Here is a 21,273-nt window from a genome sequence, read left to right as displayed (position 1 = left end):
AGTGCAGCTGCCTGGCCCACAGCTGCACTGCGGCTTCATGAGAGACCCCGAGCCAGAGGCATCCAGCTGGGAAGCGTGTGAATTCCTGATCCAAAGAAACTGAGATAAGAAATTCCAGGGGTAATATTTGAGGCAATTTGTTATGGAACAGTAGATAACAGATACACCAAGTCACCATGCATGACAGAAGGGGCATTTTAGGGCCTCAATGGGTCAAAACGAGATGGGAAATCCAAATTTGTTTATGCTACCTAGTAAATATCTTTTCACAGGTACTCCTTGGTCTTATCACTGCAGCACTGATTGAAGGGAACACACCCCCCTTCCATCCCCACCCCAAAAGGGCAACTTCCACCCTGTGAGGAATCTCTAAACACAGCGAAGGGGGGTTTGGAGTGTATGCACAGGCAGATCACCAGACACTTCCATCCAAGCGGAGCTCACCTGCAGGAGCAGGTCTGCAGTGACCAGGGCAGAGGACACAGGAAGGTCCCACAGCGCACAGTAGGCTGTGAGAGACTGAATAGACACACGGACAATGGCCAGACCATGAATGAGAACAGAACTCTGCCCCAGCGCCTGTGGCAGCCTGCCCAGGAAACCAACCCCTTCTCTACTGTGACTAGCCCAGAAGCCAGGCTGCTGTAAGTCAGCTGCGAGAAGCCAGACCGCTCCCTCTACCAACAACCCAGGAAGCCCAACAAGAACCCCGGTAACAATCAGACCCAATGCCCAGGACTTGATTGACAACTGCCACCTTTCCTAGTTTTTTTGTCCCTACTTGCAATTTAGGACCACCCAGAGAAAGCCAAAGGTGCCCCCCTAACCAATCACGTAGGATGCCTGCTTCTAGTGAGCTACCCACAGCTTCCCCAGGCCCCCAGCCTCTGACCAGGGCCCACCTGAGCCTCCCCTTTGCCCCGCTATAAAGCTTTTCCACTCCTCTGCCTGCCTTTGAGTCTCTGCCAAAAAGGGAAGTGACAGTGGCTGGCCCCTTTGTGATAGCCAGCTCTGAATAAAGAACTTTGCTTGTTCTCATTTGGGCGATCTTCCTTTATTTCTACGCTTGTTAAAAACACAACCCCAGATCCACAGTAACAATGAGGGAGGAAACGGTATGTGCATATGTGCATTGTGCGTATATGTGCATACACACGTGTGAGGGAGTGAGGGAGCCTGGGATAAGAAGGAAGTGCAAGGAACACATCTGTTTCTTTGCTCCTTTGTTTTGTTCAAGGAGCAATCTCCATGGATGTAGGGAGGGTGTGGCAGTGTCCAAATCCTGTTTCCTCTTCCTCGTGTCTGCTTAGCTGGACCACATTTCTCAGCCTGCCTAGCAGTTAGGCGCTGCCGTAGGCTTGAGTTCTGCCCACAGAATGTGGGAGGAAGTGATGGACACCGCTCCCCAGGCCTGGCTCCTGGAAACTCACCTCAAAATCATCTACACTCTCTCTGCCCTCACCTGCTGGCCACCTACTGTGGGTCTGGTGGAGATCAAAGGCCCCGTGATGGTGGGGCCACTAGGTGGAAGGAGGCTGGTGCCCTAAGGGACTGTGTGGCTTGGAACCTGCCAGTCTGCTGTGGGCCCCCAGGATGTGAGTGAGGAAGACACTTGGATTGTGTTGAGCCCCAGAGATCTTAGGGTGTTTATTGCAGCAGTTTGCTTATTCTGATGAAAATATAGGCCATCCACCCACCTCCACTCTCTGACCTGCTGGGTGGAACTGTGTCTCCCGAAATGACATGTCCAAGTCCTAATGCCCAGAGCGTGTAAATGTGCCCTTATTTGGAAGTGGAGTCTTTGCAGATGTCATTGAGTTAAGGGTCTTGAGATGAGATCATCCTGGATTTAAGATGAGCTCTAAATCCCACGACTGGTGTCTTTAAAAGAGAAAGGAGACTGAGGTTTGATATAAGGAGACACAGCAAAGAAGACTATGTGCAGATGGGACAGAGACGGGAGTGAAGCATCTACAAGCCAGGGAATGCCCAGGACAGCTGGAGCCACCAGGAGCTGGGAGAGAGGCCTGGGACAGATTCTCCCTCAGAGCTCCAGAAGGAACCAGCCCTGCCAACAACTGACTTCAGTCTTCTGGCCTCCAGGACTGAGAGAACAAACTTCTGTTCTTTTCAGCCACCTACTTTCTGGCACTTTGTTACAGCAGCTCCAGGAAACTCATACACCAGGCCCCAAGCATCTTCCTTAGAGGCCTGGCACCTGGGTTCTGGGGGCCGTTCTGGGGGCCGTCCTCGGGTGGCAAATGGGAAGCTTTGGTTGAGGCTGTGTGCATGTGTACCTATGTGTGAAATGCATTGACCTTTTAGGGGATGCTCTAAATATACAATTAATGGAATAAATATTCAACATAAGACTTTTTCTCAGACTTTATTTACACAACAGCATTTATAATTTGGAGGTTAAATAAAGAACAATGAAACAAGAGCAGTGGATCCTGTCTTCTAGGGGAGCTTCTCTTCAGCTCCACCACTGACTGTTTGTCTATGTGACCTGACTCATAAAATGAGGAGGAAGAACCAAATTTAAAAAAAAAAAAAAGTAAGGGGCACTAAACTTAGATCAATGTTTTGTTTTTAAAATGTTCTTCTCATAATTTTTAGCTTCAATATTGCAAAAGTTCTTTAAAACCAGGGGAACTTTATATAACAAGGATCCTCACTTTTGCCACTTTTATGTAACATAGTATTAGAAGTTCTAGCTTGAGCAATTAAGCAAGATAAAGAAATAAAAGGCATCCAAATTGGAAGGGAAGATGTACAATTATCTCTTTTTACAGATGATAAGACTTTGTAGAAAACCATAAAGATTCCACACACAAAAAAATGTTAGGACTAATGAAGGAATTCAACAAAGTAGCAAGATAAAAAATCAACACATAAAAACCAGTTGCATTTCCGTAAACTAACAATGAACAATCTGAAAAGGAAATTAAGAAAACAGTTCCGTTTACAATAGCATCAACAAGAATTAAGTACTTAGAAATTAACTTAACCAAGGAAGTGAAAGACTATTACACTGAAAACTACAAAACATGGCTTAAAGCAATTAAAGAAGACATAAACAAATAGAAAATACATCCTATATTCATGGATTGGAAGACAACTTTGTTTAAATGCGAATACTTCCCAACGTGACCTACAGATTCAATGCAATCCCTACCAAAATTCCAGTGGCAGTTTTTGCAGAGTTAGAAAAACCCACCCTAAAATTCATATGGAATCTCAAGGGCACCAAGTAATCAAAACAATCCTGAAACAGAACAAAGTTGGGGCTGACCTAGTGGCATAGTGGTTGAGTTCATGTACTCTGCTTCAGCAGCCAAGGGTGTGAGGGTTTGGATCCTGGGTGTGGACCTACACACTGCTGGTTGAGCCACATTGTGGCAGCATCCCACATACAAAAAGTAGAGGAAGATTGGCACGGATGTTCGCTCAGGGACAATCTTCCTCAAGCAAAAAGAGAGAGATTGGCAACAGATGTTAGCTCAGGGTAAAACTTCCTCACAAAAACAAAAACAACAACAAAAAAGAATGAAGCTGGAGGACTCACATATCCTGATTTTAAAACTTACTACAAAGCTACAGCTATCAAAATAGTGTGGTACTGGCAGAAAGATAGATACATAGATCAATGGAACGGAAAGGAGAACCCAGAAATAAACTCTTGCATATATGGTCAAATGATTTTTGACAAGAGGGCCAAGACCAACGGGGAAAAGAGAATCTCTTTTCAACCAATGGTGTTGGAAAAAGTGGATATCCACATGCAAAAGAATGAAGCTGGAGTGCTATCCACCACCCTATAAAAAATTGACTCAAGAAGTATTAAAGAGCTGAACGTAAGAGCTGGCTGGAAGAACCTTAGAAGTGAGGGCTGCTCTAGGGACCTCGAGGGTAAAGGAGAAAAGAGGTCTTTGATGGAGGGGAAGAATTGCTGGCCTTTTCGAATGCCTGCTTCGGGACAGGTAGATTGTAGAAATGGTTTCACTTAACCCTCCTAAAATTCCTGTGAGGTAGGCATAGCTTAGCATGAAGAAGAAAATAAAATTAGCCATAATCCTCCAGTGTAGAGATGACCACGGGTGTGAAGCTGTATATATTTTTTTAGAAGGCTTTTCCTTATTAAATTTCTCTTCAAGACTTAACATAGCAATGGGAGCTCATGGCAACCAGGGAAACAAATGAAAATTGATTTCACTGAGGCTCATTTCTCCTGGAGGGTTCGGGAACATGATCACGACAAACCACAAGAAGCAGGTAGCATGACTGAATTCATCTGAAAGTGACGAGCTGAAGGGCACCATCCCAAACAGCCAGAGTGAGAGTTAAGGCAGAGCCTCAGGCGACCTCCATCATTCATTTGTTCAATGAGATATCATTTATTAAGTAGTTACCAAGCACTAGGTGCCATGCAAGATTCTGGGAATACGAAAGAAGAATACGATACTGACCTTATCCCTCCAGGGTCTCAAAATCTAATGGAGGGTGTGTGGAGGGAGACAAATTAACACAGCCCCATGGCGTAGTGGTTAAGTTTGGTGTGCTCCAATTTCATGGCCTGGGTTTGTGGGTTTGGATCCTGGGCGCAGACCTACACCACTCATCAGCCGTTCTGTGGTGGTGACCCACATATAAAGTGGAGGATGATTGGCACAGATGTTAGCTCAGGGCTAATCTTCCTCAGCAAAAAAAAAAAAAAAAAAAAAAAGGACTCAGAGAGCCACCTCTACGTGGAGGTTGGGGAAGACCTCCCAGCAGAGGTGACAGCTCTGAGTGCATGTGGACTTTAGATATGAACTCTGGTGCTGAGTGCAGTACGGAGAAGATGGGCCCCAATAGCAACAGGAAAGTCTGGCCCCAAAGGAGAAGCCGCTTCTTGTACCGCCTTCCCTTAGAACGAACACACATAAGAAAAATCCCAAAAGTGCTGCTGCCCTTCCATGTATCTACCCCCTTTTAACTGGAGAATTTAAAGAGAGCTTGCCGTGCCTGAGCAAGCCGGTAAATTTTCTGCTTCAGGAATCTTCTCTTGGTGGAGGTCTCGCTCTGTTCTTGAAGCATCCAAGAATAGTGCTCTTTGTCGTACAGTAACTGCATCATGGCTTTCTGCAAACAGTCGCTATTGTCTTGCAGCATAAAATACTGGATTATGAATGGGATCTGGTTGGCAAGACGCTGGCTGGTTTCCTGGAAGAGGAGGGTAAGAAGAGTGGGTTGGCCACGTCCATGTGGTCCCATCCTGGTGGTCCCATCCACCCCTACCCCGGGGATCAGGATCAAACCACAGGAACGTTCCATTTGGGTTGCCTGATTTTTACTACACAGGTATTTCCTCTGGCACTAAGAACCCACGTGGTGGGGTAGCAAACCCATAACCCCTTCTGGGCATCCTCGCCTTTCCAGGAAGTCCCCCCTCCAACGACTTCACCTCCCGTTGAGACTTCCTGGCCCCATGATGGCCCCGCTCCCTTCTGGAGCAGATCGGGACCTGTTTCAATGCTTCCCTCTCTTCATCAGCACGTCCAGTTTGCCTGACAGGGGACCCCACCCCTGGGTACTCTACTTTCTATTCTCACTAAGAAAAGGCTTCAGGAGTCAGGCTTCTTTGCAGTTTAAAAGCTATCTTCCTTTCTATGCACCCTAATTCTTCAGCCCATGGACGGAGGGTTGGAAACCATGTCACAAAATCAAGGGAAAGGAATTTTCACTCCTGTTTGGTGGAGCTGGTGAGTTTGAGGCACTTCAAGAGCTGACTGCCTTCTGAACATCCAGGAAAGCTAAATTAATAAACAGTAAAGTTAGTGCGTCTTGCGTTTTGCTGTGTTCTGATAATAGTAATTTTGCAATTCATGCAGAGCATACAATATAAAGAGCTATGGGGTAGGAATTAATTCTGAGTACACGCTCTGCCACATTGAAAATCTGATTTGGGGCAAGTTCATTAGAAGTGCTTGATAGGGTTACTGTAGAATTATAAATGAGCTAATACACGAGCAGTAACAGCTTAGTGCATCATGGTGGTCCCTCCCTTCTGCGCTCAGCTAAGCACCTCTCAGCCAGCTCACTGACCTGTGCGCCCACACACTCACCGAGAAATATGCATTCAGGTGGAGCCCGATTTCAGTGATGGAGGAAATCTGGGACAGATCATTTAAAAGAGGCGATTGCAACTTTAGATTCTGTGGAGGTGTTCCCTTGGCGCTAAAAGTCTCTGCTCGGATTTTGCTGAGAACCACGCTGTAAATCTGGTCTTGACAGAAAACCAGCTGCTCCATCTTGAACTGAAGTCGGATCAGATTTTCTGCTGTTTCCACTTGTCTCGTTTTTATCTCCTCAATCTTGCTCTGTTTGGATAAGAAAGAGAAACACATTCCTTTTTTCCCCCCTGTTGTTTAGTCAACTTAGGAAATACTACTATGTTGAACACAGAATTAAAGATAATTTGAGGTCAAAGAAGGCCTGAGACTTTAATGGTGATTTCCAGAAGGTGCCTACTTCACCCCTCCTTCTTGTCCTCATCAACCTTATTTTGTGACACTACCCCATCACTTGCCCATCCCGCCTTCTCTTCTCCTGTTCTTTCTCTCTGCCTTGACCTCCCCTTCCTCCCACACCACCATCTTTCTGCTTCCTCAGCTGTGGTTTAGTCGGCATTTTTACATCCATTGCTCTGGTCTCTCTAGTTGGCTAGAATCCAACCATTCCAGAACGACTCTGGCACCAAGGAACACAGCACGATGACAGCTTGATATCTTCGTTTCCCAGAAATCCTGTGACTCCTGTGTCACCCACACAGTCAAAGGCAGTCTGGGAAAGGAAGGGATGACATGGTGGAGGGAGTCACTTCCTGGCTTTTGAGTTTCAAACAGACTTTGGCACACTGAAGGCAAAGACAGTGGTTTGAGAGAGAGACAGGGCCTGTGAGTTTCACAGGGGGCTGCTTTTTCTTCTTTTTCGGAGGGTATGTGGTAAATGACAATGTGTATGGCAAATCCCCTCGTAGGTTTAGGGCCTTGGAGCAGAAATGGTCTGTGTGGCACTTCCCAAGAGGAGTGACATGGTGGAGGGGAGGGTGGGGGCTGGAGGCCCCGGAGAGCTCTGAGCCCCAGCGTGATATAGGGAGCTGTGCCAAGACTTCTTAGCTATCCAAGGACAGCGCAAAGGGATGGAGGCCCTTGGTGGGTCCTGGAGTTTCTTTGGCCCCATTTCGGTGTGTGCTTGCAGCAGCGTGCTCCGGTGCCCTGTCAGGGCTGGGGAAGAGCTCAGGAGATCCAGCCCTGCTGTCAGGAACACTGGGGACCCAGGGGGCCAACTGCTGAGCCTTGGGAAGGATGGTGTACATCTTGGAAGCCACCAGCCTGGAGAATTGGCGATCGAGGACCAGGCATGTCACCCATCCCATGATGAGTCACCCCAGGACTCAGACACAGCCCTTGGGAAAGTTGGAGGGGTCAGAGTGAGATTAAGCTGTCAACAACCGGCAAAAGAGATGAAAGGAGAAATAGTTATATTATGGTGAAATGACAGGAATTCTTTTTCTTGCTCACCTGCATTGTGGAATGAGAGTCTGACCCGTCAGCCTAAGCCTGGGCAGAAGAGGATTTCTACCTAGAGCCAAGGTGGGAGCCGGAATAGCCCCTCTTCCCTTTACTGAGAGAGGGATCCAGGAAAGAGTTTCTAAGTTGCTAAGTGGAAACTCACATAGCTACGGCACTATTTATAAGTCAAACTTATAGAAATTTTGGACTAGGAATACTAGACAATGCCATTCTTTGTGCTAGAAAAAGATTCAAAATACCAACCAATCACTAGATAGGGTCATATGTTCAGGATACCATCACCAAGCCTAGGGCCCGCTATGCTGCAGAAGACTAACTAGGCAGAAAAGATAACCAGCCCCTGTACATTGTTCCATTTCTCCCATTGCGTGCAGACCGACTCCCGAGCAAAGCAAAATGGCAGATGCTTCTGGAGTCGCCAGCCCAGCCAACCTGAAATTATAGCCCTGGCCACGTATTTCCAAAGGACAGTGACTATCCAACTTCTTTGAAAGGTTAGACCCAGATAAATCAGCCAGTAGTAGAGGTGACCAGCAAGTAACCTGTGGGTGCTTACCTGGGCTATCTGATTAAGGTTGGAAAATTCGCCAAAATGTGTTCTGGCTGTGTTGATGAAAGTTTGCCGGACAATTTCTGACCAGAGAAAGAACAAGACATCAGTAAATTGCAAGCAGGAATAAAATGGGTTAAAGACACAAGGAGGAGAAATTAAATCATGATACACTGACTCCATTCTAGAGCTGAGCTCCCCAGAACTGCAGACCAAGAGATAAGGAAGGGATGGCACGTAATGCCAGGGAGACAGGAAACCTACTGTCACCACCCATCCTGAGCGGGTCCTATCAAGCTCCTGTCCTTTCATGAAGTGGGTGTTTTCTCCAGGGTTAGCATCTGACGTGCCTCCCATAGCTGCATGGAGGGTTACGTAAAATTGGACAAAACTCATGGGCATTCTCATTCTCCCCTCAAAATGCGCAAAGAAGATCTGCAGGCTATTTGCTAATTCCCTTCCAATCTTTGCCTCTGAGGCACTGAGCCCTCTGGAAGGTGGTAGGGACAGTGACTAGAAAGGCACTCGGGAGGGCTCCTCACCTTCGACCTTCTGGAGCATGACGAGCGCGGGGTCGACCAGCTGTTCGATGTACTGCTGTACGATGGTCTCGAACGTCTTGTAGCTGACAAATCCGGAGAGTTCTTTGCCACGATACTGCTTTTCATATTTTGAGACTTCTTGACACATAACATTTTTAACTGCCACAGAAAACAAACCACCACGGTAAATTCTAATAATTCCAAAGATATTTTAAAGGCAGGAATATTTTCTTTTAAAGTCTTGCTTACCCGCTGCACCCTATGGCAGTGTTTCTAAACAGAGTTTCGTCGTAATGAAAAAAAATATTCACGGTCTGATAATGCCAGTTTGAGAAATGCTGAGTTTCAAGAAACAAAAATCTTATTCTGTGAAAATGTGTTTCAATTGAGAGTCATCACCTTGAGAGAAAAGTTTAGTCTTTTTAATTGGTAGGAAAAAAATCTGATTAGTTAAATGAAAATAGAAACAAAAATTCCTATAGCACTTACAGATCTCCCAGGAATACTTCCAGACTACACTGGAGGCCCCCTACCACGGGAGTGAATAATGCTGTTTTTATCAAGTGCCAAAACAAACAAAGATACAACATGCACTCACACGCGTGCGCATGCACACGCACCCGCCTGGCCTCTGGGATGGAGCACAATGGAAGTTGGAATTCTGCCAGGCGGAGCAAGAAGGTTCTTGTCAAACCATTGACCTCTCTGGTCTTGGATGAGAGATGAAGAGAAGGGGGAATGGAGTAAGTGGAATTGTCTAGCCTCAAAACAGAGAAGCAAGAAGCAAGTGAGAGGCAGTGGAATTGTCTTCTGTTGAGTTGGGTAGGGCAATGCTGCAGGGCGAAGGGTCTTGATGGCTGGGAAGCAGTTGTAGATTACCAAGGGGCCCGCAGTCTTCTGTGTGAGCATGTTCAGCTCTTTGCACACTTTTTATTGCCAGAAGTCGCTTCTGGTCTTGGTAAATATGACACACTTTTAGGTGGAGCCCTGTCCCAGGACTTACCTTTTTCAATATTTTCTGCAAGTACGAGTATCCAGATTTTAAACTCCTCTCTGATTTTGTTACACAGGCGGGTCTCTTTCTCCTTTACGATTTCTTCTCCTTCTTTTAACTTCTCAATGTCTTGATTAAACAGTTTAATTTTCTGAAAATGAGATAAAGTCATAAGTCTGTGCTACAATCACATAAAAGGAGCGGGGACCTGGGGCAGCAGGGTGTGGTGTTTGGGGCTGGGGGCTGCCAGGAGCTCAGATCCCCACCCAACCACATCATCTCTCAGGTGGGACAAGGCAGCTCTGCTGGCCATCTCGAGGGCCACCTTAAGATGTGCTGGGCCACCAGGAAGGAAGTAGCCATCTACAGGGATCTGGTGACAGACAGCCCAGCTTCTGTGCCTGAGTATCACATGGAGTCCCTGGTAATGCTCACCTCAATCAGAAAGAACATTTTATCAGCTTCGTTGCTGGGGATGCTGGCGCCACACTGGCGCAGCTCCTCTGTCGCCCTCTGGTGGCTCTCCCTTATTTGATTATCCAACAACGGAAGTGATTTCTGAACAAAACAATAGCAAACAATGAAACTGTGCAGCCCGATGATATTAACCGACGGATTTCTTAGGTATCTGGGCAGAATCCCATTTGAAAGCATCCAACAGGAGGTGGAATTTCTATTATTGTGTGAAGCTTGATAAGATGGAGGCCTGTTAAGGAGTCCGAGGAGGGCTCTGCCTGCGGTGGGTGTGCACACCAGCTTGAAGGATCTGGTGCAGAACCGTTATGTGACCGGAGTGGGGAGGAATCGGGTGATGGCCAGTTTTTGGTTTTTGTCTGGTTTGGCTCAATGCTTTGTATTTAGAGAACAAGTACACTTGAATATAATGTAAGATTTCTTGAGTAAAACGTTCTGTTGGTGATAATTTTTTGAGTATTATAAACTGATAAATGGTACTTCGGTCAAGGAGAAGTCTTGGGTGTTGATGTCAGGCTGAGTATGATCCCACCCACTCAACGATGCCGATGATAATAATGAAGATGAGGAGAAGGAAGGAGGCAGAGGGCACCACGGAGGGCTGTCTCTGAGCCAAGCATCATTCCAAGCATCTCCACATCTCAGCGAAGCCCCATACTACAGTACAAAGCACCTGGCTTTACTGCCTCCTTTTCATGAGAAAGGACCCCAAGGCTCAGAGAGGCAAATTGCTTGCATATCATCGCTGAGCAAGTAAATGGCGGAGTTCTAACTCGCACCTGGCTCAGCATCCCCCAACTCGTGAAGACACCTGAGTGAGCAGCAGCCTCAACTGCTGCTTTGGCGAATGAGTTCCTTGCAGCCAGCCAGGCAGGACGAGTGCCCCGGGATTCAGAGGCAGTTCATGGATTAGCATACCAAGAAGTTGCTAAGGTCGCACAGACTCTTTTTCTTTTTTAATCTATAGGTAGAAAGGTATTAAATTTTTCCCTGATGTTTCAAATTATCCCTATCATAATTGAAGCTTGACATAAATTTTTGAAATTACTTTATTGCAAATTTTAGATTCAACTTTTAATGTACAATATTAAATGTTTGAGAAATATGTTATCAGAAAAAGTTATCAAAATGCAACTTCATTTTGCAAAAAAGATGTTCTTCTCAGTGAGACAGGGATGTATCTGTCAAAGCCCTCTCCTGCAGTCCATGGGGATTCCTCTGGAATTAGTACTCCTCTAAGTGTGTTCCCTGGGGCACCTGGGAAGTCAGAAGCCCACACTCATGGGCCCCACCCTAGACCTACTACGCTCAGAAATTCTGAGCAGTCTGAGTTTAAACAAACTTTCCAGGTGAGTCTGGTGCACACTACAGTTTAAGAACCACTGGCCCCTTCCAACCAAATATTTTTTGAATATGTGTTTCACGGCTCAAAAGAATTCATTGCTTTTGTCTGACCCAATTCAGCATGGACTGGAATCCAGGCCCTGGGAGCAGCGCTGCTCTAAGGGCCAATCTTCCATCTTCCCGTGTTGTTCATCCTCACGCATGAAGTTCAGGCAAACACTACAAATATTCTATTTCTCAAGAAGCCCGAAACCAGTTCTCCTATCTTTAACAACATCACGAGAACTTTGGTTTCCCTTTTTGAGAATTAGTGAAAACTGAACATTTATTTCTCACAAGTTTGAGGTTGGGAAGATTTTTTTTTATACTGTGAAGCATTGACAATCTATTAAAAATAGAAAACTTTGCTAACTTGGTGTGTGGCTTTTTCCACTGCCTGATTTTGTTTCCCTTTTTCCAAAACTCTCCTGGGAGCGTCTGACCAAGAGCGGTTTGGTTTCCAGAATGTGCTGCTTAGGGCAGTTCAGTGGATGTCGTAGCCAACTCATGACCCAGAGAGAGACTTGGGCACCTGCGATGTTGATAACTGGCCACCCAACCCCTTGACTCACGTTGATGTGCGAGATGAGCTCGGTGGTAAGTCTTTCTGCCAGACGGGGCACCGTGGCCTTCCCCTGCTCCAGGAGAGCTCTGAAATAAGACACAGACCACAGGAATTCAGGAAGGACGCATATGGCTATTTTTCCAGGACTGGGTTTTATGCTCAGTTCCCTGGGGTGACATGTGCCATCAGAAAAGCCAGGTAGTGCCTGGGAAAGACAGTTGCTGTTGACGGAGTGAGCCCATCCCTAAGCTATACATTCATTGTCTCTTTTTATCATCCCAACAAACTCATGAAGTAAGTCATCTTTTTATTTACAGGTAAACAAAATAAACCTAACTTCATAGAACTTTAGCGACTTGTCTAAACCAATATTTTATTTCTTGTAACAAATATTTCCCCCTGAATAGCCAAATCAATTTTGAGAAAGAAGAACGAAGCTGGAGGTATCACACTTCCTGATTTCAAAGTACATTACAAAGCTACAGTAATTAAAACAGTACAGTGCTAGCATAAAGCTAGATATATAGATCTATGGAACAGAATACCGAGCCCAGAAATAAATCCAGTCATATACAGGTAACTGGCCTTTGACAAGGGTGCCAAGAATGCACAATGGGAAAAGGATAATCTTTTCTACAAGTGGTGTTGGGAAAACTGGATATCCACGTGCAAAAGAATGAAACTGATCCTTATTTACACTATACGCAAAAGTCAACTGAAAATTGACTAAAGGCTTAATTGTAAGATCTGAAACTGGAAAACATCTAGAAGAAAACATAGGGGAAACTCTTCATGATATTGGTCTTGGAAATGATTTCATGGATATGACACCAGAAGCACAGGAAACAAAGGCAAAAATAGACAAGTGGGACCACATCGAACTAAAAAGCTTCTGCCCAGGAAAGGAGACAATCAACAGAGGGAAAGGAAACCTACACAATGGGAGAAAATAATTGCAAACCATATATCTGATAAGGGGCTGATTTCCAAAATATATAAGGAACTCCCACAAATTCAATAGCAAAAAATCCTAACAACCCAATTAAAAAATGGGCTAAAGACTTCAAGAGATTTCTTCAAAGAAGACTTACAAATGGCCAACAGGTACATGAAAAGATGCTCACTGTCACTAACCATCAGGGAAATGCAAATCAAAACCACAATGAGATATCACTTCACATCTGTCAGGGTAGACATTATCAAAAAAAAAAACACAGAAGACAAGCATTGGCAAGGATGTGGAAAAAATGGAACCCTCGTATACTCTTGGTGGGAATGCAAGATGGTGCAGCCACGATGGAAAGCAGCATGCAGGTTCCTCAAAAAATTAGAGATGGAACTACCACATGACCCAGCCATCCCACTTCCGGATATTGATTCAAAAGAACTGAAATCAAGATCTCAAAGAGATATTAGCGCTCCTATGTTCGTTGCAGCATTATTCACAATAGCCGAGATGTAGGACAGCCTAACTGTCCAGGGACAGAAGAATGGATAAAGAAAATGTGGTAGATACGTGCAATGGAATATGATTCAGCTAAAACAGAAGGAAATTCTGCAATGTGTGACAATGTAGATGAACCCTGAGGACATTATACTGAGTGAAATAAGCCAGTCACGGAGAGACAAATACTGCACGGTTCCACTGACATGAGCTGTCTAAAATAGTCAAACTCGTGCAGTCAGAGAATGGACTAGTGGTTGCCAGGTGTTGGGGGAGGAGAAGATGGAGAGTCGGTAACCAATGAGCATAAAGTTTCAGTTAAGCAAGATGAGTAAGTTCTAGAAATCTACTGAACAACATTATGCCCATAGTTGACAAGACTGTATTGTGCACTTAAAATTCTGTTAAGAGGGTAGACCTCATGTTAAGTGTCCTTACTGCAATAAAATTAAATTTAACAAATGTTTCCATGGTGTCTACTGAGCGCCAGGCGCCATTCTAAGGGCTCTCCAAATATTAACGTATTTAATCACTGAACAGCCGATCTTCGAGAAAGGCAAAGGCCGGGAGTGGTTAAGTAGCTTGCCCAGGGCTACACACCGGACAGTATGACTGCAGAGTGTTTGCTGTTGATGCTAATTCAGGGAGGACCCCGTAGGATCGTTTTTCCAATGCTGCTCTGAGTGGCTCTCCCGCAAGGGCTGGGTCCCAGTGTGTGGGCACTCGAGGATTTAAATGCCTACCTTCAAGGACAGGCAGTTCAACATGCTTTCTCCTCCAAGACTTAACTTTCCCACAGACCTTGGGCAGTGGTTTTCAATGTGTGGTCCCTGGACCAGCAACAGCAGCCTCAACTGGGAACTTGTTAGAAACACAAATCCTTGCCAGCTCCTCGCCCGACCTGACCGCAGAAACTCTGAGACAGCGCACAGCTGGCTAGATTTCAACAAATTCTCCAGGAGATTCTGCTGCTCATTCGGGCTTGAGAACCATGGGTTTGACTATTATAGACTCTTTTCTCTGCTCAGCAGGCAGAGTTTCCCTCTCCTGTGACCCCCAATGCTATTGAAAACATGCGCTTCTTTCATTCAGGGCAGGAGCAGAGAGGAAGAACGAAGGAATTGGGGTGGTATTTATGGAGCGCTGGCTATTGGTGCACCAGAACCCTTGTGTGTGTCAGATTATCAAACCCTAAACACAGTTCCGGGAAGTAGTAGTAGCAGATGAGAAAGCAAAAGCTCAGAGAGGCTGAGCCATTTCCCAGGGGCACGCAGCAAGTAGCAATTCATGACTTTCCCTCTGTATCTCTCCTTAAAGCAGGGGTGCCCTCTGCATCTTATCACCCTGCTCCCACGTGGTTCAAGGATAGCAAGCTCCTGAATAAAATGAAAGTGAAAAGTGCCCAATTTTCAATGAGAGACATCCCAATGTCCTGCAAGCTGTGGTCTCTACAGGATGGTTTATAGGAAATAAAACCAGTTCGTTTGCAGGCTCTCAAGAGGTGGAGAGTTCCATTAAGCAGGTTTAATGTGTACCATTTATGATGGTTCATACAGGTTTCTGGAGGTTAACCGTAGCTTAACATAGGTTGACATAGGTTTCTGGACTGGTGTTTCTCGGCCTGTTTCCACTCACTATTTCTTTGATCTCATTACTCTTATCTATAAAAATGGGAAGGACCTCACTTGCCATACGTATCTCTTAAGATTTTGTGGGACTAAAGGGCCAGCCCCATGGCCGAGTGGTTAAGTTTGCGTGCTCTGTTTCGGCAGCCTGGGGTTTACTGGTTTGGATCCTGGGTGTGGACCTACATACTGCTCATCAAGCCATGCTGAGGCAGCGTCCCACATAGCACAACCAGAAGGACCTGCAACTAGAATATACAACCATGCACTGGGGCTTTTGGGAGAAAAATTTTTTTTAAAAAAAAGAGGAAGATTGGCAACAGATGTTAGTTCAGGGCCAATCTTCCTCATCAAAAAGCATTAAAAAAAATTTTGTGGGACTCAAATGAGAAAGCAAGTGAAAGTCTTTTGGGAACCACAGTGCCCTATCCTCTAAGAAATGCCATATTACCATTGTTAATCAGCACCATCAGAGTCCAAGAAAAAATGATTTGTCTAAGGAAACCAATAAATTTAACACTCAAATAAAGACAAGGCTAGGTTGTGCTACCTTGTGTAATTTTTATATATAATTTGGCAACCATCTCGGCTGACTCTGGCAGGCGAGGCTGGCTTCCGTGGAGTCCAATTCCAGGGCTGTCCTAAAGAATCTCACCTGAAATACGGGTGTGTTTGAAAGAACGCCATTTCTCTCTTGGTGGCCTCCGCCAAGCTCAGCTTGTCGGTGATGTCCTGCTGGCCCCTGCACTTCACGATCATGTAACCCTTTTTCAGATGGTAGGTGAGGTTCTGCACCACATTCACCACAACTTTTTCCGTGCCCTTGTCCACGAGGTCTGGTTTGGTCAGGATCCCTGTGAGATGGTTAAAGAACCACAAGGGAAAGCTCAGTTCTCTCCTCACGTATATTTGAATGCTGCCGGGCTATGGGATCCCTCTTTGGCCGGGACCAACAAAGTCTTCTTCAGCCTTAATTGCCCAGCGCCTGACAGCCCATTCATTCATTCATTCATTCCATCGTCACCCGTCTTATCTGCATTTTTATTTGCTCACCCACTGGCTCAACTCATTAATTCCCTTGTATAATTTACTTGATCAATGTTTCTTGGGCACCTGCTGGGTTATGCCCTCGTTCACCTAGGGCAGGTGAACTGACCAGCTCCAGCAGCTCCATCACCATGTTCCCAAGACCACCTCATTCCCCACTGTCAGGAGGGCCAGTGCCATCTCTCTAGCTTCTCCCATCACAGACCCACCCTGCCGTTTTCCTTGGGCGCCTCCTTTGGTATTCCCCTCCCTGCCTTCCCCCTCACTCTTCTGTCCCTCACTTTCCCACTCACATTGGATTGAAAGCTTCGAATCCCGAGCATTTACTTTTGCTCGTGTTCTTTGAGTGTCAAATAGCCACTGCATTCTTTGCTTGATTATGTTAGAAACCTGAATGTCACCTTTTACTATTTTTGTCCTTATTTTTAACTTGCTGTTATGTCTGACCATCTGGTCTACCACTTCCTGAAATCTTCCGGGCACCTCAGCAGTTGAATTTCTCTCTCTCTGTTTTAAACTCCCTGTTACCAGAAGCTGTCATTTAAGAGAGATCTTTACACTCACTAAAAGGTTTGTGTGAGCACAGACCGTCATGTTACTAACAGAGCCAAGAAGTCTCTGAATCTACTCTTGCACCTTCCATTGGTAAAGGAGAGGACCTTCCGATGGGAGGGGAGACCGCAGCCAGGAAGGCCATTCCCTGGATCCAGCCGTCATTCATTGTACTTTATTCGGAGAAGAGGCAGTCAGATAATACAAATTGAAGCTTGCAATTAGAATTCACCCTAGCTGGGGAGAGAGGACCTTTTCTTACTGTGCCTCAGTTTGAAACAGGACTCAAGTCAGAAAATCCACATGCTTCCATCTACGGCATCCGCTCATAAGCATCATTGAATGCCCCAACTATTGGGCCACAGAGAAAGGCAGTGTCAGCAATTTTTAGATGCTTTCATTTTTTTCTCTTTTTAAATTAATTCATTTCTGATTATATTACACTTACGTATTGAATTAACAAATGCTTATTAATCACACCACTTTAGGTGTTAAGGAGGTGGTAGTAAATGAGATGGCAGAATCCCTGGTCTCATGAATGTCGCCCCATCTTCTAGTGGGAAAAAGTCAGATAAATTAATCTAGTAATATACAAGAAATAAAGGAAAGTATCTGATATCAAAGTGCTATGAAGAGAATTAAAATAAAGTGAGATGCTGCCAAATGACTGCAGGCAGGAGCGGATGGTACAGTTTTAGGTTGGGTGGACAAAGAGGGCCTCTGGGAAGGCAACAGGTGGTCTGAGATCTGAATGAGAGGAAGGAACCAGCCCAGTGAAGATGGACAAAGAGCATTCCAGACCCTTGGGTGAGAGGGAGCTGAGATGACTGAGCCAGACTGGAAAAGCGCTAATATTTAGTGAGAATTGTTGATTATCTGAGTTTGTGGATAATTAGAGGACTAGAAAACTGACTATTAATAAGAAGAGTTACTAAATTTATGCAAAGACATTAATATCCCAATAGATCTATCTGCTGGACAGATGATATTATCTACTTTGGCCACCAATAAGGCATCTCTAATGACTTATGATCACAAGAAGAGAAAGAATTTGGACTTACAATGAATGACTGGTGACCCAAAGCCTGAGTTTTCTCTCTGGTTCAGTGTGTTGGAGATGCCTGTGGAACTCAACAGCTAAGAGGGCACAAGGGTAGTTGGCATACAGTAAAACCTTATGTTTGAGGTGTATTCCCTTAATATTTATTTCTATCTTTACTGGAAAACCAGGCATTTGTTTGGGAAGAAACAAAAAAAGGTAATTGTATCCTGAGCATCCATTTTGTCAGGAGAAATGACCTGCAAATTTTCAGGAAGGTAAACTCTATGGGCAGGTGGACTAATTGATGAAGAAGTGATATTGAAGAAAAATATTAAAAATTTAAAAATGGCAGCTATCATTTTCCGAGAAGATACTGTGTGCACACACGGAACTACCATCACATACAATCGTCCTTCATGTAATCCTCCCAGCAGCCCTAGCGAATAGGTGTGACTGTCGGTACCACTTTGCAGATGAGGGAATCGAGGCTAGGAGAGGTTAAATACACTGCCCAAGGACATGTAGCCAGTAAGCAGTAGACTATGGCTTCAAATCCAGAGACTGTGCTGTTAAACCAAGTCCCCTACAGTGCCTTCCAAGGTGACATTTTTTAAAGACGGTTAGGAGAATCTGGTTCCCCATGAAGGGTTCTGCCTGTGTATGAATTCTGCGGACATTCACGCTCCGATGCAAGCCTGGCGGTGTGTTCATGAGGCCTGATGAAGGTCTTCTCCATGCACCACGGGGTCCCAAGAGCTTCAACTGTGGATGGCAGAGCTGATGGGCCCCTTTGTCCTCTCTAGACCATTGTGGGAAAGCAAACAAGGCAGTTCTCGTCCCCCATCCAGAATGGCTCGTGAGTGCAAATGAGGGATGAGAGGAAGGAGGCTGCAGAACCCCCAAATTCTGGCCACGTATCTAACCCTGACTGTGAGTGAAGACGACTTATTTGCGGTGCGTGAATGAGCCCTGGGCCCACGGGGCTTCTGCTGTGAACAGCACTTGGATCCAATGCAGGATGTGGGCGTCTCTAACAGTGCTACGTTCCAGGATCTTCTAAATGTAAGAGGAGTCTCCCCCATCCTTCCCATCTTCTGGAAGCTTGGTTCTGTCCTCTTACCTATGGTCCTGTCTCCCTCGGGGTCCACCTCCTGAGCCATGCTCAGCGCCTCCGTGGTGGCGATGTCCACGTTACAGGGGACCACCACCAGGTTGATCGTCTCTTGCCTCTGGATGTACTTCCTGATGAGCGTCTTGATCTGATGCCAAAGAATCACACAGGAGAATCATACATCTCTGCTCATCCAACAATGCGACCCCACAGGTGTGATTGTGAAAAACCAATGTGTTCCCAGAGCGTGAGCCTGTTTCCACACCTCCGGGCTTTGCTTGGCCTGTCCCTTCCTCTGGAATGCCCACCCAGCTGCCTTTACTGAGTTCTCTGTGGATTTCCCACCTATCATACAAATCCCATCACCGGTATTTCTTCTTTCCTGAAGACCCTCTGAGTCCTGTAGCCCGATGGGACCTCTCCTCCCTCTCCAGATCTCTCCTGCTATGCTTCTAACTGACGCCTTCTATGAGAGTGATTTGCATTTGTGTTGTATCAGCCCGAGAAGCCCAGAAGTGCCTTTGTGGTGATCCGTGACACTGGTCCCAATATCCCCATGAGGAGTCCAGCGCAACACCCCAAGTGGCAGGTGCTCAGTGCCTGCTCACGACAGAATTATCTGATACCAATACTATCTCTACGCATGTTTATTCCTCATATTAATGACTTTATCTGCAATTTAGTCTTGGAAGGGGTCTAGCTCATTCAAATTAGAGAAATCCAATAAAATTTCTGAGAATTTGTAGGCGAAAGAGAGATGTGGGCAACATGAGCCTTAAAATACCAAGTTTCAGTATTATGTTTTCTCATGGACAATACAAACAAACATGGAAAGGCAGACACCTTGGGACATATTTCCTTATATTTTGGCACAATTCACACATACCTTTGCTCATCTGATATCCCATCTAATTATTTTAAGTTGCACACAGAAGATAATACTGCATTACCGCAAGATAGAAAATTTGTATCATGTAAGTACAAACTAGCACCATATAAACAATTAGACACTGGCGTGAAATAAAAATGACATATATAAGCAGGACAAATTAGGTCTCAGCCAAGGGAAAATTTAACTGAGTAAAGTTATAATGAACCTCTATAAGCGAGTATTAATGTTAATTGTCCTCAAACTAAAAGTTATCTTCTTGGTGCTCCTTCCCTCTGCTACACCCACGTGACCATCCTGCTGATGTCTGCAAGTGGCAGACCATATAACCCAGGGTTCTCCACCTCAGCACTATTGACAAATTCGGGTGGATAACTCTTTGTTGTGGGGGCCATCCTGTGCACTGTAGAATATTTAGCTGCATCTCTGGTCTCTACCCACTGGACGCGGGCAGCAATCCCCCGTTCCCAAGCTGTGACAACTAAAAATGTCTCAGACGTTGCCAATGTCCCCTGGGGGTAAAATAGACTCAGACTGGGAACTGCTGTGGATCTTGGGGACTGATAGCTGCTCCCCAGAATGTCTGCCTGGAGAGCAAAGTCTCACAAAGAACACATTCTCATCATGCAGCAAACAGTTGCTACTGGGAGCCCACCAGGCACTAGGCTCATTCTAGGGTCTAGAGAGTCAGCAATGAAGATACAGGCAATGTCCCGCAGGAGTTTACACCCCAGGAGGGAATATAAGCAGTAAACACTCATTACGGAGGACAGATGGAATCGGAAGGGCCAGGCACGGGGTATTGGACATCAGGGAAGGCACCACTGAGAGGGTGGCACTTGAGCAGAACCCTGAAGGAAATAAGAGAATGTGCCATGTGGAAATCTGGGTGGGGAGAACATTTCAGGAAGAAGGAAGAGTAGCTGCAAAGATGGAGGGACCATGGTGCGCTGGAGAGTTCCAAGACCACCAAGGACTCAGCTGTGGCTGGAGAGGGGCCAGAGATGGGGGCGCAGTGATAGGAGAAATGGCCAATGAACTAGTGGGGCCAGGTCCCATTGGACCTTGGGAGGTTTTATGCTGATTGACATGGGAGCCATTGGAGAACTTCAAGGAAGGACAGCAACCAACCTGTTCTTTGAAACGCGAGAGTTGTATTGGGAACGCACTTGGGATGGGGGTGCTGCATGAAGGGCAGAAGCAGGAAAAGCAAGTAGGAGGCCAGTGCAGACATGATAACTCAGTAAGAGATGGTGGTGGTTTGGGCTAACATGTTGGTGATGGACGGGGGAAACGTGGTTGGACTCCAGATGTCTTTGAATGTAGAGTCAGTCGGGTCTACAGCCAGACTGGATGTGTTGTGTGAGAGAAAGAGAGGCGGCAAGGCTGACCGGGGCGACGGTGACCTGAGCCACTGCAAGGATGGAGGTGCCATTTCCTGTGATGGAGGAGACTGTGGGAGGGTGGGTGTGGGTGGG

General features: G+C 45.8%; 1 protein-coding gene across 1 annotated transcript in view; it reads right to left on the bottom strand.

Annotated features, from left to right (window-relative positions):
- Positions 1-2,370: 2,370 nt before the first annotated feature.
- The window catches only part of MX2 (MX dynamin like GTPase 2), a 37,701-nt gene continuing 18,798 nt past the window's right edge, over positions 2,371-21,273 (bottom strand). The window contains exons 6-14 of the mRNA XM_014839278.3: positions 18,916-19,054; positions 15,810-16,008; positions 12,093-12,171; positions 10,099-10,221; positions 9,673-9,814; positions 8,670-8,828; positions 8,134-8,210; positions 6,108-6,362; positions 2,371-5,205 (exon numbers count right to left, since the gene is read on the bottom strand). Of these exons, the coding sequence (XP_014694764.1) occupies positions 4,975-5,205; positions 6,108-6,362; positions 8,134-8,210; positions 8,670-8,828; positions 9,673-9,814; positions 10,099-10,221; positions 12,093-12,171; positions 15,810-16,008; positions 18,916-19,054 (1,404 nt within the window). The 3' untranslated portion in view covers positions 2,371-4,974. The remainder of the gene's footprint in view (positions 5,206-6,107; positions 6,363-8,133; positions 8,211-8,669; positions 8,829-9,672; positions 9,815-10,098; positions 10,222-12,092; positions 12,172-15,809; positions 16,009-18,915; positions 19,055-21,273) is intronic.

This window comes from Equus asinus, chromosome 18 (assembly GCF_041296235.1).
Source record: "Equus asinus isolate D_3611 breed Donkey chromosome 18, EquAss-T2T_v2, whole genome shotgun sequence".
NCBI lineage: Eukaryota > Metazoa > Chordata > Mammalia > Perissodactyla > Equidae > Equus > Equus asinus.
Note: the sequence above shows the minus strand (reverse complement) of the source record. Positions and strands in the feature narration are given on the sequence as shown.